At 46.0% G+C, this 24459-nt stretch overlaps 1 protein-coding gene across 1 annotated transcript in view; it reads right to left on the minus strand.

Moving 5' to 3' along the window:
• ADAMTSL3 (ADAMTS like 3) overlaps window positions 1-24459 on the minus strand; it is a 339169-nt gene that overhangs the window by 80890 nt on the left and 233820 nt on the right. Inside the window, exons 16-18 of the mRNA XM_045067215.1 lie at window positions 18351-18480; window positions 5887-6079; window positions 5627-5806 (exon numbers count right to left, since the gene is read on the minus strand). Coding sequence (XP_044923150.1) covers window positions 5627-5806; window positions 5887-6079; window positions 18351-18480 — 503 coding nt within the window. The remainder of the gene's footprint in view (window positions 1-5626; window positions 5807-5886; window positions 6080-18350; window positions 18481-24459) is intronic.

Genomic DNA, 24459 nt, shown 5'->3' on the forward strand with positions numbered 1-24459 from the left:
CCCAAGGGTCTGAGCATCCCTTCCCTTCCCCTTCTGAGTCCTCTCAGCTTGGGTTACAGTTGTGGTGGGTTTGCCAGATGTTTCTTCAGCCCTTAGGGAGATGCATTCCCCTCATGCTTTCCAGGCTTCTTAAGGCCCCAGTGGGTCTGCATGATCTTCCTCGTACTCAACCACAGCCTGGGACCCAGCGTCCTCTCTCAGGGTCACTGATGGGTCTCATACCCCGAGGTGGCAATGTAGCATTGACTTCTGTGTTCCCTGGCTCTTGGCCTGCTCTCCAACCTTCTTTCCGTTGGCCCGGCTGCAAAACTTACAGCTTCTGCCCGGTTCCCCCTACGAGGCATGGCTTGGCCTCACCCACACCTATCACTCATGTTAAAGTGGCTGTCTGTGTTTTTCCTTTCCTGTGGTGACCCCGATTGCTCCTGGTTTTGTGTGTGTGTGTGTGTGTGTATGTGTGTGTGTGTGTGTAATTGAACTACAGTTGACATACAATACTACATGCACGTCAGTGTGCAACAGAGTAATCAGACAACTACATGTGTCACCAAATGCTCACAGAGACACGTGGAGTCACCTGCCACCACACAAAGTCATTATGATGTCCTTGACCCTATTCCCTGTGCTGGGCCTTTCATCCCTGGGACTCATTTCCTTTATAACTGGAAGTTTGTCGCTCTTCATCCCCATCAGGGTGAAGGATCTGGGGATGGATATTCCCCAAGCACCCTGCTGTCCTGATTTCGCTTCACTGGAAGCCTCCTACTTTCAAAGGACTTTCCGGTGACAACAGACGCTCCTCTATCCCAGTATTCTCTTTCCCGTGGCTTCAGCTACTGCTTAAATGCTGATGCTTCCCAAAACTAACTTCAGCGCAGATGTCTCCTGAGCTCCAGTTCCTCACGGATGCCTTCATAGGCTTCAAACCACACACACTTCAATACAGACTCATTTTTTCTCCCTTTCAAGCCACGCCCCCATGTGCTTTTCCTTCCCTTTGAAAATGATGCCAGCTCTATGCACTGACCAATGCCTCTTTTTTGCTCCTTTCTTATGAGTTCAGCCACCAAATCTGCCCACCACGTCTGCTAACCCTTTCCCACCACTATCTACTATTCTCTACTCTACTGCTTCCTTATTCTTGGTTTTATTCCAACCTCCTCTAAAAAGCCCTCACAGGCTCTGGTTCCTTCCCCCACCTCCCCCAGCAATGTGTTGTTCACACCACAGCCAGGACTGTGTGCTTAAAAATGCTACATCTCACCTCCCTATTCAGAAACCTTCCTCAGTGTCCTCAACCACTACAGGGACAAGGACAAACAGCCACGGTCCTTCCCCGTCTGCCTGAGATCTCGCCTCTCCATCTCATCTTCCCCTTCTCTACTGCATCCTCATCTCCAGACTGACAAGCTCGCCACTGGAGGCTCATGTGCGCTCTTGTCACTGCCTGGACACCCTTGGTCTCATTTCCACCCAGCCCACGCTCAACCTCGAAGACCAACTCTATGGCTTCATCTTCTGCAGCACTTCCCTGGGACCCACACAGACACAGAGGTCTCCCCTCGACTTCCATGCAGTGCTGTAGACGGGAGCCCTTTATTGGGCTTGTTACATAATTTTCTGTGTCTGCCCCCTTAAACTGTGAGCTCACTTTAGATCAAATTCTTGGCTGACTCAGGTCCCGAGGGCCCAGGGGTCGTCTACACAGCAGTGTGCAGGCAGTGTGTGCTGATGAGTTGACTGAGCACATGAGGCAGTGGCAGCATGCATGTTCGGTTGAGAAGAAGGTTTTAGATGTGTCTTTATTTCAGTCAACACGTATTTACTGAGCACCAAGTGGGACACACAGACACAGAGATGGTCCTTTCTCTCTGGCTGCTATGATCTAGGCAAGAAAATAAGGCATATCTGTGTGTGTGTGTGTGTGTCTTTGTGTGTGTATGTGTGTGTCTTTGTGTGTGTGTGTGTCTGTGAATGTATGTGTGTGTGTGTATGTATGTTTGTGTGTCTTTGTGTGTGTGTGTCTGTGTATCTGTGTGTCTCTGTGTGTGTATGTGTGTGTGTCTTCAAGTGTGCCTGTGTGTCTGTATATGTATGCATGTGTCTTTGGTGTGTATGTGTGTGTCTTTGTGTGTATGTATGTGTGTTTGTCTGTGTTTTTGTGTATGTGTGTGTCTGTGTGTGTGTGTCTGTGTGTGTGTGTATTATTTAAAATAAGTAGAAACAGAGAAGCGTGTAGACTTGGGTACGCTGGGTATATTTCAGGTAGGTCAAAATATAAGAGTAAACTGTTATCTGGGGTCTAAAAAGACATTATTATTCAAGTAGAAGAGTGGTTACCTACAAGATTATTAATATTAAGAAACTCAAAATTAATACTACAAAATAAAAAAATAAAAGGAAGATGTTAGGATAAACCTGCAGAGCCAATTATGCTTTTCTTCACAGAAGGAGCCCCTGATGCACTTGGGTCCGTCAACCTGGATCGAGAAGGCACTAAGCCCCACAGGGTAAGACGGACAGACTGGAGTCTCAGCGAGGGCTCAGAGGGGCCACATGTTTCCTCCCTCTACCAACTGCCAATTATGGAGATGAAGATAAAACATACCTTGGAGGAGCCCAACCAAGGTTCTTAGACTTTGTGAAGAGGAGTCCAGACCCAGGAACTTCTTGAGATCATCTCCATCATAAGTGACCATTGGTGAGCTGGAACTCTCTTACCAATAGGAGCGTGTGTGTGTGTGTGTGTGTGTGTGCATGCGTGTGTGTGACCCACGCTCTAGGGGAAGCAGCACTAACTGTAACATTTGCCCATGTCTGTGCTGTCAATGTTCCCATCACGGCTATTTTCAAGCTATCAACCTGATGTCCTTGAGCACGAGGTGGGAGACTACAGTCGGTTCTTACAAGCCGGTACGGAGGGGCTCCGGCCCCCTCTCATTCTCGTGAGTCATAATCAGTAAGCCTACTGGAAATTAGAATGCCATATTTATAAAGCCACGTGTCCAGGACACAGCTTGAGCTGTTCTTCGTAAAAGTTTCTCATGAAAGAGATCTTCTCCTTTTTACTTAGCATGTGGATAAATTTCAAACACCGAAGAGTTAGCAGGTGTCAGAAACTGAACACAGGAGCTGAAGCAGTCAGACATGACCACAAGCGTTGGAGAGATGGTGGCGTACGGACAGAGACAGGGAGTGAGGTGGGGAGCCAGCTGGGAACGAAGAGGCTGTCTCTTGGCTTTCCCAGCTGGGAGACAGCCGCTGTTTGGAGAGCTGGGGCACTGTACTGGACAAAAGGTTAGAGACTGCTGGTGGAGATAGAGAATTACCTAGAGAAGTCAGAGAAGAGGTCAGGACACAGAATCAGCTGTGGAGGAGAACAATGCAGTCTACGCCTCAAATATCTATCTGGTCAAATACTGAGCTTTTTGGAGATCTGCAGGAAGACAGACCAGTCGACAAGATGTAGTTAAGTAAACAGGAAAAATAAAAAACACCAAGAAACTTCATGAAGGAGGGTGATGAAGGTAGAAAAAAATGGTCAAAACCGCCATCAAAGCACAGAGAGTAAAGGAGAAGGAACGATTTTACTGGATTTCCGTCAAGGAATGGGGCCCCAGAACAGGTTACAAGGGGTCCGTGCCTCCCAGAAGTCCACCGTTGGGGAAGACCGGTCCGTAGAGGAGTCAGGGCTCCTTTCTTAGAACTTGAAATGCAGTGTTAAGAATCGAAGGCTTCTTCTTGCCCCAAACCGAGTACAGATCTAAAACCCAAGGAGCCTACGCACGAACAAAGCCCACACATGCCATGAATAGACCTAGTGTTGGCAAAGGGGGCGCTCCCCGCTGTAGGCGGAGAGGTCTGGCTCGCTGAAAAATGGGAATTCTGGCGTGGCTCCTCAGCCTCTCTCTGTCCAGGGTTAGTGGCCAGTTCCAGCATCCAGAGGCCTCCTCCAGCCCCGCGAGATGGATGGCCGCCCCGAGCGAGCCAGCCCGTGGCAGGAGGACGCGTCTGGCAGAAACCTCTGGAGAGGGTGGTGGTTTGGCATCGGAGCCTCTGCCAAAGCAAAGCAAGTCTGCAAGGACAAGAAATTTCAACGAGCAGAAGAAAAGCTGAAACCCAACGTGTGCCTGACGGGGCCTGAGTCTGGATATTAGCTTTTGCTTTCCAAGGCTGAGGCTGGCTGCGCCTCCCTGAGCGTGTGTGTGCGCCCACCCTGCTTCCCAGACGGGGCATTTCTAGAGATGCAGCTCTGGCTGGGATGGGGGACGACGTCTTGACTGCGCTCGGGCTGATCTCTGGGGGTGACTGCGAAGTCGCTCGTGCCCTGCCTAGTGGTTGCCTGGGAAACTGACAGTCTGAGGTCCGACCCAGCTCACGTGGGTAACCTTCTCTGCTCTTATGTCGCCTCTCGCTTCTCCTTGCAAAAGACTTCTTTCTTTCTTTTTTTTTTTTTAAGATTTATTTATTTTTTAATTCATTTTAGGGAGAGAAAGAGAACACGAGTAGAAGGGGCAGAGAGAGAAAGAGAATTGCACGCAGACTCCCCACTGAGCACTCCGTGCTCGATCTTACGACCCTGAGATCTTGACCTGAGCCAGAACTGAGAGTCGGACGCTTAACCGAGTGAGCCACCCAGACACCCCAGCCCTGCAAAAATGCTCCTAATGAATGATCTGCTTGTCCTTGTTAGCAGACTTGAGCTTTTCTTTTTTTTTTTTTTTTAAAGATTTTATTTATTTATTTGACAGAGAGAAATCACAAGTAGGCAGAGAGGCAGGCAGAGAGAGAGAGGAGGAAGCAGGCTCCCTGCTGAGCAGAGAGCCCGATGCGGGACTCGATCCCAGGACCCTGAGATCATGACCTGAGCCGAAGGCAGTGGCTTAACCACTGAGCCACCCAGGCGCCCTTCCACAGCACTTTTTCATTTCTCTGACTTTGCAAAGACTCTTGGGGAAGAATATTTACCTGTTCGGAGCCTGCCAGAGCTCCAGGACCTGTCCGCAATCTCACGGCCACTGGCCGCACGGACTCTCTAAGCCATACACACATTCAGGAAGTAGCTCCCCAATGAAACACAATAAAAATTATAGGTCATTATAAAGTTAAAGGTGGGAAATGCTGCGCGGTTTTAGGAGATGAAAGATTTCGCAGAAGAGGGACGCTCAGACCTGGATCCGGGATTTGAGAGCTAGGACACGCGCAAAGACACAAAGGCAAGCACGGGCGGACACGCTACTTTGATGACACATAGTCAGCAACTGCACATTCCCTGTTCCCAGAAAGAGTGGGCAGGGCGTGGACTCACCACCCGTCTGCACGTGAAAAGACCAGTGAGAAGACACAGACCTGACGTCTGCTACCAGCGCCCGTGCAGGGCGGTAGCATGACATGAGAGTAAAAGGGTCTGACCGTGCCCAGCACTGAACGCAGGGCTCGGGAAGTTCAGTGATGCCAGCAACTGCCCTTTCCTATTTGTCGAGATGATTCCCGATGTCAGCTAGCCCCTCCTCCCCCACTGCCAGGTCACGTACCCCAACCACATGCTTCCGGATCATCTTGGGGAGTCTGAAGCAAAGATGGGGCAAAAAAGAGGAGGGGCCGTGAGGTGGGGAATGGCCCTTACCTTCGACCAGTCTCCCACGGTGATCTGGGGAGGGCAGTCTGTTCTGGCACAGGACTTGTGGGAAGAAGCCTTGGGTCCTTGGCACAACTCATCGGAGAGATTCAAAAAGCTGCCATCGGTTAACAGCTGCCGGCAGGTGACTCTTCGATTTTGAGTCCCCCCGCCGCATGTCCTGGAGCACTGAGAAGGCAGAAGGAGGGGGTCAGGGCTCAACGGTCACAGCGGCGGTGGGGGAGGGGGGCCCCAGGCCACCATATTACCTGTTGCCACTCTTCAATGTGCCAGCTAGGCGGGCAGTCAAACTGGTTGCACGCTTGGAGGGCATGCGGCTTCTCATCTCCACATTCCGCGGCAGGGGCCGGGGACTCCCCAGGGTGCAGGCAGTCCACCTCTCGGGTCTGGATTCCCACACCGCAGGGGGCCGAGCAGGGGCCCCAAGAGCCCGTGTGCCACCTGCACCAAAACACAACAGGGCAAGTTGAAGCGTCCCGTGAGACCACATGCAGCGGGCAGAGGGTACACGATTTCCAGTTCTCGGGACATCCATGCGCAGACCCGAGGGCGATGGCCGCCTCACCGCTAGATGCAAGGAAAACACAGAAACCTAACGCTGAGAGGCCAGAAATGTCGGGAAAGTGTTCAAAGGTCTACGCATCTGGGAAAGCCCAGAGTACAAGAGAAGCAGAGTTCTGCCCATTCTAGAGTTCCACCATCCATCCATAGTAAAAGCTTGGGTTTGGTTTGAAGTAGAGCCCCAAGACAAGGATGATTTATATGGGTGTCGAAAGAAATTTTAAATGCTTAAAAGCACACTTCAGGAAATTTTCAGGGCACCTGGATTCATTATTTGGAATATCCCTAAGAAAATTCTTCTCTGTTAGGATTGGATTTACAACACGTATATATAATGTGATTCCTTTCCAATAAGATCTTGGAAAAATCAGGTTTTCTCATGAAACATCTGCAAAAATGAAAAACCAGAGTAGCTGTTTGATATATATTTCCAAATTGCATTCAAGGAAGAGTTTCTCAATTCACACTCCCAGTAGAAGCATGTGAGAGTGCCTGGCTTCCTACCCGTATACCAGTACCGGACCATATCTCTGCCCCTCTGATGAGTGGAAAGTTGTACATTATAGTTAACTTAATGTATGGGTATATAATTACTAGTAAATATGGATTTTTAACTAGTTACTGTAGAGCTAGCTCACGAGGAAACAATTTTAAAATGCTTAAAATTGACATAAAAGGATGTTTGCTCCAAGAGTTTATAATAGCAAAAAGAAAAAAATTAAATTTTACAAATTGGAAGGAAATAATCAAAGTGTTTTGCAATAAGGGGTAAAATAAATAACCGTATACTCGTACGGTACAACGCTAACAACCATTAAGAAACAAAGTAGAAGTATAGTTACTGACATAGAAACAAATTTGACATTTTTTATTAGAAAACAGATAAAAATACCATATAATATTGTTTTATGCATTTATAAATGCAGAAAAAAGTCTGCATAATTATACATCCAGATGTTAACAGTGATGATCTCTAAGTGACAGGATTTTTATTTTCTTCATTCTTACCAGTATTTCCCCCGATTTTTCTTAAAATAAGCATTTATTAGAAAAAGTTAGTTCTTTGAAAAAATAGTGCTAATCTAAAGGTGACTTTCAGATTTTTTGATTTTTAATTTTCCATAATAAGCATATTTTACTTGTATAAATAAGAGGAAAAATTTAAAAATGAAAAATATTCGAGACAAATATATGGGACAAAAATTTTAAAATTTTCACTTATGAGGACAAAAGTTCACAATGAACATAAAATAATCATTCAAGTATGGAGACTGAATAAAAAGCATGAATACATATGAAGTACAGCTCCTACATACAAGAAAAATGAAAGGATAAGTAATAAAAATTTTTTAAAGCTATAAAATACTTCTCTACACCCCTGACAAATTAAGAAGGTAAAGCTTAATAAGAATATAAAAATTGGTGCACCTGGGTGGCTCAGTCTGTTAAGCAGCTGATTCTTGATTTTGGTTCAGGTCATGATCTCAGGGTCATGGAATGAAGCCCCACATCAGGCTCCACAGTCAGTGGGGATTCTCTCTCTTCCTCTCCCTCTGTCTCTCCTGGCTCCTGTGTTTTCTCTCTCTCTCTCTCTCTCTCAAATACATACTTTTTTTTAAAAAAAAGAATATAGAAAACTAACACACTTGAAAACCTTGATTAAAGCAAATAACTTTTTAGGAAATTATAAAAAGATCTTATTCCAGAAAGAAACTAGATCCTGGGGCACCTGGGTGGCTCAGTGGGTTAATCTTCTGCCTTCAGCCCAGGTCATGGTTTCAGGGTCCTGGGATCGAGTCCTGCATCGGGCTCTCTGCTCAGCGGGGAGCCTGCTTCCCCCTCTCTCTCTCTGCCTGCCTCTCCGCCTACCTGTGATCTCTTTCTCTGTCAAATAAATAAATAAAATCTTTAAAAAGAGAGAGAGACTAGATCCTATTAACTTTGTGGTTAAGTTCCCACAAATTTGCAAGAAACAGGTGAATTCCCATGTCATTTTAAAAAGTTCCAAAGTGAAAAAGAAGAAAGAATTTTAATGCATCATGAAACTAGGAAAAACCTTGAACACAAAACTGACAAATTTATATAAAAATTGTTTTACATGTAATGGTATAGTTTAAATCTTAAATAAGAGAGAAGTATAAATCTTAAGTAAAACAGAAGCAAGTTAATCAAGGGATTAAAAGACTACCCAGTATGTGCTATGAACTAAACGGCTGAATCCCTCCCCAAATTATTATACTGAAGCCCTCATCTCCAGCATGCAGGTATTTGGGACTTTAGGAGGTAATTAGGGTTAGATGAGGTCATGAAGCTCGAGCCCTCATGAGAAGGTTAGCGCCCTTATCAGAATAGAAACCAGAGCGCTTCCTCTCTCTTCCTGCCAGTAGGAGGACAGAGAGAAAATGCCGCTGTCTGCAAGCCAAGAAGAGAGCTCTCCTCAGAAACTGTGCCCAGCCAGCACCTTGATCTTGGACTTTTCAGCCTTCTCAGTGAGAAAATAAATTTTGTTGTTTAATCTACCCAATCTACAATATATCACTATTACAACTTGAGCTGATTAATATGATATGTTTTCTGACCACTGTGGAAGTATATTAGACAATCCCCAAATATTTAGAAGTTACACAATAATCATCTAAATTACTCATGGGCCAAAGGAGAAACCACAATGGAAATAAATAGCTTTTTAAAAATGCAGGTTAATAAAAATATGAAGTGCTAAAATCTGTGGAATGCAGCTAAAGCCATGATTTCAAGAAAATCAATAGCCTTAAATGGACATTGTAAAAAGAAATGCTGAAAGTCATAATCTAGATATCCATTTCAAGAAATTAAAAAAAATACAGTAAATTAAACAAAACAAGCAGAAAAGAACAAAATATATGAGACTAGATATAAATGAGCCAGAAAATAAAATAAAAGTTGCCTCTTCAAAAGACTCATAACATTGATAAATTCATGGTGATTTATGAAGAACAAAAAAGGTGAACCATAAATTACCAGCAACAAGACTTAAAGAGAGAATCTCAGAGGCATTAAAAATAAAGAGTGCACATGTGTAATGAAAATCACTGTATGTCAATAAATTTAAAATTTTGCATAGACTGAAAATATTCCTACAACAACCAAATAATCAAAATTAACTCATAAATATAGAGAACTCTGACTAGTCTCTATAGCTATTAAATTAAATTTGTTATTTAAAATATTTTAAAAATAGGGGCGCCTGGGTGGCTCAGTGGTTTAGTTAAAGTCTCTGCCTTCAGCTCAGGTCATGATCCCAGGGTCCTGGGCTCTCTGCCTGCTTCCCTGTCTCTGCCTATTTGTGATCTCTGTCAAATAAATAAATAAAATCTTTTTTAAAAATTTACACAATATTTTAAAAATAAACTCAAATGTCAGATACCTTCCTTGGTGAATTATTTAAGGCATAAATAATTCCAACCTTACATAAACTCTCCAGAAAATGTAAAAAGAGGGAAAACTTTCCCCAACTCATTTAGGTTAATGTCACTCATAAACACAGAGTAAAAATCCTAAACAAAATATTAACAATGAAGTGATGTATACAAAGAATATTATTACATCATGACCAACTTGGGTTTTTTCCAGGAAGGCAAAGTAGTTTCGACCCTGGAAAATCAGTCAGTGTTTATGATAGTAACAAAATGTTAGAGAGAAATCATGCAATCATTTCAACAGAGGCAGAAAAACATTGGATAAATTTCAACAGCTATCATGATCCAGAACTTTCTTAATCTGAATAGACGCCCCCCAAAAAGCAAATGGTGGTAGTAGGTAGGCCAGAGACTAGAGCAAGATATTTTCATTCCTCTCTGTTTCAAAAAAAAAAAAAAAAAAAAAAGGAAGAAAGAAAGAAAGAAAAGAAAAAAACAGCAATGACACTGAAAGAAAGACATAAGAATAAAGCTATTGTCCCATATGAAACAAACATCTCAGTAAACCAGAAATCAACCGAAGCACAGTGCTAATATGGACTAAAGTTGTCCCGGTCTAGTGGAGATCGGGACTGGAAACTTGCAATGGCAGCTAGGAGCTCAGTTTGTGTGGGGAAATTAAAAACATAGCACCAAAGCGAGGGGGTCACTTCTAGAAACACAGTAGGGCAAGGCTCCCTGACCCTCCATAAAGGGCTATTTGTGTGGTCTTGTTTTTTTTTTTTTTTTTTAGATTTTATTTATTTATTTGACAGACAGAGATCACAAGTAGGCAGCGAGGCAGGCAGAGAGAGAAAGGGAAGCAGGATCCCCGCCGAGCAGAGAGCCCAATGCGGGGCTCGATCCCAGGACCCTGGGATCATGACCTGAGCTGAAGGCAGAGGCTTAACCCAGTGAGCCACCCAGGTGGCCCCTGTTTGTGGTTTTTAAATTCTCAGAGGAGTCTTTTTTTAACCCAATTTACTGAGGTATGACTGATATGTAAACAGTTGTATATATTACTCAGTGAGTTGGGGAGTAAGGACCCCTGTAAGTCCATCAGCACCATCAGGCCATAAACACATCCATTTTCTCCCAAAGTCTCCCTCCATCCCTATTCTTATTCTAACTCTTTAGCACCATCATGGTTACCATTACTGTTATTCTGGGTGGGGTAAAACCACCTACCGTAAGATCGACCCTCTTACCAAGTTTGAAGTACACAATGACACAGCATTGCTAGCTAGAAGCGTGATGCTTTGGTTCCCAGAACTCGCTCATCTCGCCCAGCTGTACCTTCGCACCCTTTGACCATCCCCTCCCATCTCCCCTCCCCCAGCCCCTGGCAGCCATCCTGCTACACTCTGCTCCTGTAAATTTGACTACTTCAGAGCCCACAGATAATGAGATCACCCAGCATTTTTCGGTGTCTGGCTTCTTTCATTGAGCATGATACAGGGGAGGCTTTTTTTAATTCCTTCCACTCACAGGCAAAGCCAGGACAGATAATTTTCCTTGAGATCTGCCTTTTCGGGGTGGATTTTTTTCCAATGTGTCTTTTCACTGAGGTAGATCCTGGCTTCATATGGGAATCTCCATTCCATTCCTTATTTCCTGGAGATCCAATGACTTGTCTGTTTCCAGAAAAAAAAATAACTGTTAAAGCCAAAGGTCTAGATTTGTGCCATTGGCAACTGTCCCCTATGGAAGCCCTAACTTAAATACAAGGTTACCATGCTAGATCCATGCTATAGTTCTTTTCTTTTCTTTTTCTCCCTTCCTTCCTTTCTTTCCTTCTTCTTTCTTTTTTCTTTCACTTATGAGGATTTATCTTACTTTCTCACAAGGGTCGTTTTACATTTCAAGTTGTTTTATTCATCTTTTACTCAGTATTTTAGAATCTTTTAGTAGAAGGGTCTTCAGTATATCTAGTTCATCGCTTGAGTAAAAATGGACCTTCACATACTCAGAACAATTATTTTTGCAAGGTTAGCTCTAGGTGGATCATGATTTCCCCATAGTATTCTAAAGATATTATTTCTTTACTTTTTTGGGAACTTTAGCTGTTAATAAGTTGTTAGTTGATATGTCTTTTAGGTCTTACAACTCTTAAGATTTTCTTATCATCTTTGACTTCCGGCAGTTTTGCTATTATGTATCTAAGTGGGATTCATTTTCATTTATTTCTCTTGACACTAGGAACAGACATTTTTTTTTTCTTAAGTTTTAGTAAACAGTTTATTTAATATCTTGTTTCTCTGCCCTTACCGGTTCTTACCTTTCTTCTCTTTTCCCCACACTTTCAACTTTCCATTCTTTAATTCTCTTGACTTCCTCAGTGCTACCTTTAAAGCAGCAATTCTTTCTTCCCTTGTTTGTAGGTTACTTATTTTTCGCTGGGTTTCAAAATTTCTGAGTTGTGTAACTGGTTCTTTTTAAGACTCCCCTATTGTGACTATATTTCTGCCCGTGTCTATTTCACAATTTCTAGTTCTTTACATGGATACTATTTACCAACTTAGATCACCAAAGAGCTCAGGGACACAGTCTTTCTCAGACTGTTCTTGTATTTTGACTTCATCTGGAGTGAGTTCAGCTTTCAGCTGCTGAGTCTGCTGACCATCTTCATTGGTATTAGGTTTCTTCGTGTGCTTTGGGATTTCATTCTGCAGGCTCAGTTTGGTTTCTCTCTCCCCACCTCCCTTTGTCCTATTCTCTGACACTTCCCCTCGGGGCCTACAGTGTTGCTTACTTCCATCTAGCCCTCCAGCATCTCCAGTCCAGAACCAAATCTCATACGGACAACACCGCACAGAAGCCCCATATGGACACTGACGATCCAATCACTGAGCCAACGTGTGATTTGTGGCTACACGGTTGTATCTCCCCTCCACCCCCACAGGCGAGTAGCCTCATCTATACAATGCCTTCAGTTTGTGATCAGCAGCAGCTTTTTTCCTGCTTCTATTCCCAAAGGAGCAGTGAATGTGGTTCTTTCTAATCAGTAAAAAGGAAGATATTTCGGCCCTACCTTCTATGGAACTGAACTCTCATGAGTCTTGACTGCTTGGGGTCTCAAGTCCACAAGAACCACAGGTCTGTTTTCACTCACCACTTCACACTTTCTTTCCATTCCCGGCCCACATAGTTCTTTTCATGATATGGTCTTCAGTGTGTTGTTTTAATTTCCCTGCACTTACACTGCCTCTACCATTGATCTGTGTTTGGAACAGAAGGTAAAATTAAAACACCAGCTTAACTGGAAGCCTACCAATTAGCTGGGTAGTAACTGATTATATCTAAATTTCCAGTAGCGTTGGAGGTGAGGGAACTCACCAACAGTAGAAATATATATCATATTTTGATGACAACCGAGCTATATGGATAAATAATTAAAAGCATGAGGTTTCACTATCAATTCAGCTTAAGTATATAACGTATTTGGAATGACTGCTGGATAATCATCTTTCAAGAAAGTGTATAGCTAGAAGAATCCATCAGAGGCACAAGGGACTGGAAATGAAACCACTGTTAGGCAAGAAACGGGGAACTGTTTCTTCTTAACAGACTGAAGACAAAATACAGGGTTTTTTAAACTTCGAGAATTGGGTAACAAGGTAAAGCAAGGAGGTAGAGAAACACATTACTCTTGCCTCTTGCTTTCTGACTTCTCTCCCTAGCAGTGCCGATTGCTGTCAGAGAAGAAAGCTCCCCTCAGACGAGTGGGACCATTATGTAACCCCTGCGTGTTTCTACAAGCTGCTGGCTCTCCCCTGGAAAAACCGGACTCCATAAATAGCAGACACTCAGCAGTTATGGCATAGACCGGGGGGATGGGGAGTCACTCCATAAGAGCAAATAAACATACAACACCCCACCTTGGAGAGTCCAGCCTAATTCATCAAATGCGTTCGCCTTTGGGTAAACAAAGATCCATGGACTGTCCGGCCCGATCTCAGTGGTAACTTTCACCCTGGGGTGATATTTTACTGCTATTGCCCTTGGAGTCAGTAAATATTTGTGTGGAAAATATTATGCAACACCCTGTTCCTGTTATTCCTACACCACTGGTTTCTAGAACCTAAAACATTTTTGTAAACTTACCTTCACTTTGGCACCCACCCTTTGTCTCTGCTGGGTTTTTTCCAATATAACTCTCAAGCTTCGAAAAGTTTATTAAATTTGCAATTTTTGAAACGAGGAAGAGTATTTCCCTTCACATAAAAACAGACTCTTAATTTTGCAAAGTGGCCAAGACATGTTGCGCGCTCTATTATTATTCCCAGCTTGGAGGGAAGCTCTGTGGGCAAGACGGTGCCGGAGAAGATAATGCGTGATCATTCTTGTTGAGGCCCAGAGATGAGGGCACGGGGCTGCTGCCGCACACGGGACAGGTTGGCTCGCTTCCCTCAGCAGCCCTAAGAAACAGGGTCCGCACTCGGTACTAACTCTTGCTGGGGTTTGGGGAGCCAGGGAAGGGAAGCACTGCAGACTGAACTCAACCCTACTGATGGCCGCCTGGTCAGCTCAGGGGAAGGCTATTCCGAAAAGACCCGGTTGAAAGACCGGGCACGGCTCTGAAGACTTGAGTAAAAAAATGCAACTTGAAAGCAGCCTCAATGGTGAAAGGAATCGGAGTTGAAAGGAACCTGCTGGCACCAAGTCCAGCATTTTCCATCATTACTCAGATGAAGAGGCCCAGAGGGGCCCAGAGGGCTAAGGCACTGCCTGAGATTCCTGGAGGGGGCACAAGTGGGGCACCACCCCATGCCCCCCGCCCACCCCCAGTCCTCTCTCAACTATAAAGAGATCCCCTCTCTCAGGGGTCTCAGCATAGGGTCCTCCGTCATGTTCTGTCGGACTTCATTACACCAGTGAGAAATGACGGCTTTCCTGGGAGAGATTTCACTTTTTTTATGGAGAAGAGAGATCCAGACGGCGGGCACAGTATGTGCAAAGGCCCAAAGGCAGGAATGAACACGAGCGTGGGTCACGGTGAACATTTACCGTAGCTGCTGACACGGTCCTCGGGGCATGTGTGTGCCTCCGTGTATGTGTGCGTGTGTGTGAGTGTGTGTGTGCGTGTGCCAAGGGTGGTAGTAACAGGAGATGTGGTCCAAGAACCTAAAAGCAGGGGCACAAAAGACTTTATAGGATGCTATGGACTGAATTATTTCCCCACAAAAGTTGTTGAAGCCCTGACTCCTAGTTCCTGTGAATGTGATCTTATTTGGAAATAGGGTCTCTGATCGATTCAGATGACGTCATTTCTATTGGGCGCCAACCCAATATAACTGGTACCCTCATAAAAAGTGGACGTTTGGACAACGGGACAAGCAGAAGGAAGACAATATGGAAACCTGGGGAGAACAGCATCCACAAGCCAAGGAACGCCTACCAGGAGCTGGGAGAGAGACCTGGACCAGGTTCTCCCTCCCAGTCCCAGAAGGAGCCAACCCTGCCTGCCCCTTGATCTCGGACTCCCCAGCCTCCAGAACGGAGACAATCATCTTCTGTTGTTTAAGCCACCTTATCCACAGTACTGTGTGACAGCAGCCCCAGGAAGGTCACATACATGCCAAAGTAAAGAACACAGACTGTGATCCTCAGGTAAGGAAAGTTCCTGGAGGGTTTTATGTGGGAGCCTCTCACGGTCACCGCGATTTAGAAATTTCTATGAAGGTCATCCCTGTGTGTGTGGGTCAGAGCAGGAAACCCAAGAGGAGAGAGTTTATTTGGCTACGATGGAAACAGTTCATGCAAAATCTCTCTGCACAGAGGCAGGGGCAGTTGGGAATGGCTGGGGAGGACTGCTAAGAGGTTGAGAGAGACGGCGTCGTGAATCGTGTCCACATCCTCAGTTGAGAAATGAAACCAGAAAAAGCTGCTTAACACAAAGAAGAAGAAGAAACTCAAACTCTATGATAAATAGAATAAATAGTAGGGAAATGTATGATTTGGACTTCGCCTTAAAAAAATGAAACTAAAAATAATGAAATCAAGTTATTTACACCATGCACTGAACGTAATGTCAGTGGTCATGGTCATGGCAACTCAGTCTGCTCCTTCTTAGAACAAAGAATCGATTATTCTGCATTTTCTCTCTCGCTCGCTCTCTCTCTCTTTTTTTTTTTTTTTTTTGCTAAAAAAATTGCATGATGACCCACTACAGCAGTCTTCACTTTCAGAGCTGGATCAGAACAGGGTTGTTTTTGCAAAAGCAAAACTGAGTTTCACCATGTCCTCAGCCCCCTTGGTGGGCCCTGCTGGGCAAATCCCTCTCACTTTAACCCTGCTTTATTTGTTTTTGTTTTTTAAATATTTTACTTATCTATTTAATTGATGGAGAGAGAGATAAAGAGAGAGGGAACACAAGCAGGGGGAGTGGGAGAGGGAGCAGATGCGGGGCTCCATCCCAGGACCCCAGGATCATGACCTGAGCCGGAGGCAGACGCTTCACGGACTGAGCCCCCCAGGTGCCCCTGAAGCCTGCTTTGTGTTGGCACCTGTGTCCATTTTCTGTTTAATTGGCCACTTGTGCCCAAGTCCTCACTTGCCAATGGCTTGGGCTACAGAGAAAGACCCAACGGGGGAAGACTAGCTTTCCGTTGACGGGGAGTAAGACTTGGAGCTAGAAATAAAGCACACTCCAAATTTATGGGTGACCGTTTCTTTTTTTCACTCCTCCTTGTTTATGACTACAGAACTGCACACTTAGCCCAACCGTGGTCACCATTTGGAGTCTGTATAAATCCCAAATCGTTTCGTTTGTAGCCCTCTTTCCAGAAGGCCCGCGCCGGCTGGCGTCGAGAAAGGGGAGGTGGTGCAGGATTCCAACCTCGTGGGAAAACGTGTTGGGGGAGGACACTCTGTGTCTCCCCTCGCTGTGCTTCCCCTTGTCCCTCACCCCGGCTCAGGCGGGTGGCTGTCTGCTCCCATCTACAGAGCCTCGGGGGCGGGGATGTGTCAGCGAAGGAAACAGAAATCCTGGCTTTTCCAAAAATATCTAAGTCAGTGTTTCCAGTATTAGAATAAGAAACAACTGAGAAATGTAGATAACAAATTTGGATTATGAGAGCTTAATAGAAGTGTCATTTCTCCAAAGATAAAAGGGGACACTCCCAGTAGCTCTACACTCAGCATTACCCCCATACGACCGATGCTCTGGGAAAGGTCTAGACGTACCCGTTAAAGCGAGCATCCTAACCCCGGGTTAGATCAAGCCTCCCTAAAACCCCTCCTGTATGTCTCTTCGGCAATCTTGGATCATTCCGGAATGCAGTAAACATGGGGGAGGGGGAGGCAAGCAGGAAGGGAAGCAGGTATCCCTGTGCTGTTCCTGGGCTCAGGTCCTCACTGCTTCTCAGCGGAGCACAGCGAGGTAGCTCCAACACGAGTCAGGACGTCCCTGGGATTTCCTGACCCTACAGCTGAAGTCGGCAATATGGTCACGGGAATACAACCCCGTTCCTGCCCCCACTGGAGGGGTGCCCTCACCAAAGATGAAAGCACACATTGGAGCCGGGCTCGCCGGGAGCCTGTGCCCGTTGGAGGGGCAGACGCGGGAGAAAAAGGCCGTGTGCAGGGCAGGAGGGCTGGAGTCCTAGCGTGGTCCATCCCGACCCCCAACTCCCTCAGACCACCAAGGCAGGAATTTTATATCACAGCCAACACATCTCAGGGAATCAAAGTCAGAAGGGTCGAGAGAATTCCAGAACCCAACTTATTTCCTGAATAAACATAAAATACACCGGTCCTCACTCCAGGACGGCCGGGGAGACACAAGGATCTGCCTGCGTGACTTAGAGTCCCAGAGGTTGCAAACCTGACTTTAGGGAATAAAGGTACCTTGTTAGATGGGTGATATGATTACCAAGAGGCAGGTAAGAGATTCTGGCAAAGAGGGAGAGGAGCAGACCAGGAATGACTGCTATATTTTTGGCAATTGATTAGTGATGGAAGCATGATCAAGCCAACAAAGGCAAAGGACTGAAGAAGGAAAAAGTGGGTGGTTGGATTCTGGAAGCTCTTGGGTCAGAAGCCAGGGATGAAGAGGCATCGTCCTCTGCAGCCAGCAACGCCCAGGGAGAGAAGAACATGGGGAAAACTTAGCCTCGCTTCTGAAAAAATTCCCCAGGATCTCATAAGGACTTAAGCAGGAAAAAGGATTAACTTTTAGGGTCAACCTTTCAGACCAAGGAGACCAAAAATAAGTTGACGTCATCTGTTCATAGGGGCCTGTACCAGTGCACCCCTCAGTCTGAGATCTGAGGCAAGTCAGCGGGAGCGGTGGCAATAACCGGCATGTAGCTAACAAGTAGGAGATCCGCTCAGTCACTCCACAAACACGGCCTGAGCACTGACCGGGAACGTGTGCTGACTCTACCGCGGAGCCCGAGCCCTTCGATGTGGCGGGAGGCAAAGCAGTGCCCTTGAGGAGGCAGAAGAGAACAGTACCGCGGACTCCATGGTTCTGCAAACACAGACCAGCTGATGTTCGTTCCCAAGAACCTGGCTAACGACCGTTCCTGCTTACCTCGGCGGTCCCCGTGCACCCAGCAGGAATCTGGCCGCCGCACGAGGTGAATGGAGAAGAGAGAACGTCTCCCCAAGCCGGGAGAGGGTGGGCACCAGCCTCTATGCACACGTGGGTGTCTCTGCGGGAGAGGGTGTTAGTCCCACACGGCATCGCGGGAGCACGGGCCAGCACGTACCTGGGGGGGCAGGGCTCGGTGTTGCAAGCCTGGCTCATGGCTGGCGGACGGTGGAGCGTGTCGCACAGGCTGTCGCTGACTGTGCTCTGGGTCTGGGTGTGCAAGCACACGGCTATGGCTTCCTGACGGCCTGCAGGTGGGAGACAGCAAAATGCAAGTGACTTAGAATATCTTATTGTGGAGGGAAGAGGGGGTGTGGGGACTTCTTGAGCCGCTGGCCTCTGACTACGCCGCTCGATTCCAGGTTGCATTGCAGGGGGCACATGGGGGCAAACAGCTGCGCATTTTCCAAAGTCTTCCTGCCTGTAATATTCACTCCACCACCTTTCCTGCCCACATACACTCCCCTTGAAAACCAAAGAAGCACCCGACCTCCCTCATAACCTTGTGAGGTCCAAAGAATGGTCTCACCATCTCCAGTTCATTAGTTGAATAATAAGGACACTGAGGTTTAGAGAGAAATCAAGACATCCAAAAAAAGGGGGGGGGATAGATTCAAAACTAAAAATTAGATTTCCTGTCTCCTAAGCCAGAGCTCTGTCTTTGTCCTGCAGGGACAGTCAACCACGCAGGGACTGTCCTTGAGCAAACAGGAAACTTCCACAGGCTGATCTTTGCTTTGGGGCCCGTGTAGCCCCAAAGCCCACATCTTCACCCCTATTCTTCGTCTATGGAGACAAAAAGAATTATTGGAAAATCAGAACTGCACAAGGTATAAATCAAACTCCGGATGAGAAAGGAATCACATAAAAATTGTAACAGCAACTTGACTCTGCTATTGGAAATATGCAAATGTATTCAGTTTCACACAAGAATGTGTGTTCCATTAGGTTTGAAGACTGTGGTTCTCTTTCCGAATGCCATGTTTCAATCCATCCGTTTTATGGTATTTTACAGAGTGCCGAATAGGCCAAAAGGATATTTAAAATACACATCGGTGAGGTGAGGTTCTTTCCACTGCATTTTCTCCTGCTTTCTTCATTTGGAATCTCACGTTCCCAGCCATAGCGGGATGCGATCTCCAATCTCCATGGATCGCCCATGACATTTTTTTTTTTTAAAGTAAGGACTAGCTAACTTGAGATACCGAGGGGACACAGCAACAACTGAATCACCAGTTTCCATTCGCAAATGTCAAGCTTCGTCCTGACTCTGTCTGGACACAGATGCTCCTTTTCTAGCAGGGCTGCCTTTCTTTTTTGTCAGAGAAAAGCCCGATTACCTTGTACATGTATTTTAATTTGTAATCAAAACACTTTAGAAAATGTATACAGAGCCAATTTTGGAGTGTTTTCTGAAGATGCAATGGGTCTAATGTCATCTCATTTAACCATTCGGATGAAATATTAGACCCCGCATTCTCTGTCTTAAAGCAAGCATAGTCAAAAGAATGTAAAAATCAATAGGTGGCTTAGGATACTTATTGGGGTAAAATGTATTTTCTAAAGACGACCACAAAAATACCTTCCACCTCACATACTCAACCTATGAGATCACTTCAATGCTTTTCACTTCAAGAGGCTTGATAAGAGCTTTATCGTCAAAAGGAGAAGCAAAAAATATAAATATAATTTTACTTCTTATGCTTAGCAAAACTTGGGTGGTAACGGTGATGCCTTCTGGAGCTATGAAATAAATGAAGCATTAAAATTTCAGTATAATTTTTTCTAATCCATCTCTTTGGTCATATGAGGCAATATCCCTCAGTCCATGCTTGACTTCTACAATGTCATAATAAGAGGGTCTTTCGGGGGCAGAAATCATATTCAAGGCCTTCATCAAGAAATGAATTAACATGGGGGGAGGGATTCGAAAAAGGGAGGCAGAGCCAATTAACACATTTCCTTGTTTGGTTTCAGGTTCACATGAGTTGGTTTTCTTGCACGCAAGTCTTGAGTAATTCAACATTCCAAATAACATAACACACACACACACACACCCCTCTCAGTACGAAATAAATACCCAGAGCGATGAAGAACATCGCTCTTTAAGGTGCTCTGTCCAGTATTTTTACATCAAGTTGTAAGATAAAAATGAAAAAATGCATTGAGTAAGAAAAGTATGTTGATTTAATAACGGAAGAGCCTTGGGCCCTAGAAAGAGACATGAACATGGTCTTGAAGCACTAGCGGAACAGGAACAAGAACCGATCCTCTATTAGTCTATAAACTGCAGTAAGTCCCAAAAGCCAGAGGTCATGCCGCTCACATTCTCTGACCACCGCAGAGTCCAACTGTAAACAAATAACAACAAAACCCCCAAGTCCAGCCATTGGAATTTTCTAGACGTCATTCCCTATATAACTCTTGGTCAGAAAGAGTGAATGGATCCCACAGTATTTGTGGTCAAAAAAAAAAAGAGGAGAGAGAGGCTTAAGACAAACTGAGACCAGATGAACAGCTCATAATAACAATACCATCACGAAACGGATGCCTTTTTTTTTTCCCCAAGAAAACCTAAATAAGGGAAATTACTTGAAAATTAAGATCTTGACTGCAACAATAACCAGGAGTGGGGGGCGGGTCTTGAAAATGACGTCCGAGACCCAGCCACAATGCTCTTGCCTCAGTCCCGTCCAAGAGGGGAAAACAGGAATGGGTAAGAACCGGGGCTTTCAAACTTTTTAAACAGGTAACATCCATGATATAACATTTCTTAGAAGATGTTCTTTATTGATTTGGGAGAGAGAGCACGCATGAGCCGTGGGGATGGGCAGAGGGAGAGGGAGAAACAGGCTTCCTGCTGAGCAGAGAGCCTGACATGGGGCTCGATCCCAGGACCCCAGGATCCCAACCTGAGCTGAAGCAGACGCTTCACTGACTGAGCCCCTTGGGTGCCCCGTGACATAAACCGTTTGACGCTGTTGGGAGGTCTGGAAAACTCCGATTCATGGTACCGCGACTACAACACTGACGGCGGCATCGGTTCAAGGGAAAGAGAATGTCGCTACTTCATAGCACGTGGCCCTGTACCGGCACCTGCCCGGGCCACCCTGAACAGAACAGTGAGTCTGTTTTCCTCCCTCTCCACTGCTCAATGCCCAGGTTGCAGCCCCGCAGACCGGGGAGGTCTGTGAGTGCGTCGCAGGCACGGCGGTGGCCCGGGGAGGGGGCGGGGGGGTGGAGCGTGACACGCAGCCCAGGCTTTGCTGGAGCCTGACAGGAAGCCACCCCTGCACGCAGACTGGCTGGAAGAGACGACAGCTCCGGGCCCGTCGGGACTCAGAGCTCTGGAGAGAACAAGACAGCGGTGGCGGCCCCTCCGCATCGGAAGCACATCTCCGTGCGGAGTGAGCGAGCAGGAGCCCCAGGGGCCGGCTGGGGTTGCAGCGTCCCCCTTCCCCCTGTGGGGAGTCGTGCTTGGACTCTGCCCTGTGAAACGGGGGACACCGACACGTGTGATGCCATTCCCGGATCCTATACCAGCCCATTGTAGTCAGTCGGGTAAGAGCAGTGTGCCGTGACCTCCCACATTGCTGCATTCGCTCCCCAAATCACTCACACACAAACGCACTCACACATACACACACAAAAGCACCAGGAACTTCCTGCCATCAGGCACAGAGACCCACTGCTTCTTGCACACAGAGAAGCCTGGCCTGTTTCCATTAGGAGCTGCCTCTTCCACATCTCGAGACCGAGCTCTACCCATGGGTCACTTCCTCTCCTTTCCATCTTCCCAGGAAACCTGTGGATGACTTCGCCTTTTGATTTCACGCCGGAGCTTTCTCACTTCCTTGTAAGTGTCCCCGAGCCACTCGGGCATTGACAAACACAACACGCACAACCCATGATGCCTTCTAGCCTTTTCGCCTTCTCTGTGTTCTCTATCACTAATTTTGCCCCCAAAGTATCTATTCCTTTCATCTCTAACATAGCCACCCGTGGCTCCTTCCTCCATCCTTTCAAAGCGGACTCTCAGTCACCAGCGGCCTCCCGCTCTCTTCCCCGAGATTCTCGTTCCTACCCCGGCTTCGGCGCTCTCCGCACACAGATGACTCGTGAATGTCTATGTCCAGCTACATCTTCGCACTTTGCCTCGGATTCACGCGTGCAACGGTCTACTTAGCATCCCTACTGGGGGAAGTCCGAAGGCATGTTGAAGTCATTCCATCCGGAACTGAACGCGTGATTTCCTTGTGCCCAAGTGGTCCTCCGGGGAGCACGCGTCATCCCAGAGAAGAATCCAGACTCGGACTGGCCACCTCACTCCCCCTCACCTCCTCCACACACAGACTCCCGCCTCCAACCCGTCTCTCTAAGTCATCTGCCGTCCACCATCTCCAGCATCCATACCACCAAACGCCAAGCCCTCACCTGGATGAGACAACGGCTTCTTACCACGGCCTCCCTTACGTCTGTGCTTATCCCTTCCAACCCCCCCCCTTTTTTTTTACAGTACATCTGGGCTCACCTTTTTGAAATAAATACAAGTTGGATCCTGTAACTCCCACTTTGGTTCTCTGAGTGGCATCCCTTTGATCTGGGGATCAAGAACCAAGTCAGCTTTGCGTAACGCAGTCATCGGCCCCTGCCTTCCTCCCCGGCGTCAGCTCGCCGTCTTCCGGAGTGTTCCGGCTGCACCTGCCTTCTTCATTCCCAGGACGGACCATGCACCTGCCACCCACCTGCTCTTTCGTTTGCTGAACGAATTCCTCATCTTTCAGATTTAAGTTCCAGTGTCATTGCTTTTAGGGAAGCTTCCCCTGACTTCCCTAATTAGGTCAAGTCTATTATATGCCTCCTTAGCACCATGTATCTCTTTTGCTATCACCAGCTGTGAGTTACATACATGTGTGGGATTATGTGATCAGCACCCCCCCCCCCGTGTGAGTTAGGGACGACGGAGTCACCATCACCTAGCCCAGCGCCTACCACAAAGAAACATGCGACCACTATTTGTAGAATGTTATTTTTGAGAACAACAGAGGTTCCTGCCCCTTTCAGGACAAAGGGAAGCTTGGCCTTGCCCGCACTGCTCACCGCTGTTTTTGTGATCCCAGAGGATGCAATGAGACATAACGCTTACATAAGATAAATAACTATTTGAAAGGGAAAAATGAAACCATCTTTCATTACGGATGATTATTTTACTTAGAGAATTCATAAGAATGGATTCGAAAATGAGTAGATATTTTAAGAGTAGCTCAGAAAATCAGATCTTTTAAAAGTGAAAAAAATAGGAGCATTAGAAGAAGAATGCTCTATTATTATTCTATAATCAAATAATCATCCCACTAACACTTATCATAGACCACGTGCCACGCGCTGTGATTAGGCACTTCTCCTACATCACCTTGTTAAATAAGCACACTCAGTCCTTTCCTTCAGCCTCATGAAGGAGGCATGGCTCTTTGCATCTCACAAAAATGAGCCTCTACAAACTTACATAAGTGGCTGGAAGAGAGCGGCAGAGCTAAGGCTCAAAGTGCGACCAGGCTTCAAGTCCATGCGATCTGCTACTAGCCTGTGCGGTTAGAGAAAAGGAAGGTAAAAATTGAAGGTCGTAAGTGCAACAAATAACATAAAATACAAACAAATGTTCTGGTGAGGAATGTTTATGATGTAATAAGTTACAAAACCTTCAGAGAGGAGAAGGGAGTTGGGGGAAATTGGAAGGGGAGGTGAACCATGAGAGACTATGGACTCTGAAAAACAATCTGAGGGTTTTGAAGGGGCGGGGGTAGGAAGTTGGGGTACCAGGTGGCGGGTATTATAGAGGGCACAAATTGCATGGAGCACTGGGTATGGTGCAAAAATAATGAATACTGTTATGCTGAAAATAAATAAAAAATAAATTTAAAAATTTATGCAAAAAAAAATTTTTTTAATTTATGGGAAAAAAAAAAAAAAAACCTTTGCACGGGGGGTGGGGGTCCTTGGAAAGGCAAACCGATCTTCCAGGACGTCTGTGTGTGTGGGCACGCACATACACATGCACACGCAAGGCTGCACATACACACGTGCCCCCTGGAAGCTGGAAATTCAATATGTCTGCATTCTTCATGCTTTCGGGAATGAAAAAAGAATTCTCTGTTGCCACTCCCATGTGAGAACAGATTCAGGAAATCTTCTCAAGTATCAGCAATTCCGACGAACAGATTAATTGA

The sequence above is a fragment of the Mustela putorius genome, unplaced genomic scaffold, assembly GCF_011764305.1.
Source record: "Mustela putorius furo isolate JIRA1106 unplaced genomic scaffold, ASM1176430v1.1 tig00003875_pilon_pilon_pilon, whole genome shotgun sequence".
Taxonomy (NCBI): Eukaryota; Metazoa; Chordata; class Mammalia; order Carnivora; family Mustelidae; genus Mustela; species Mustela putorius.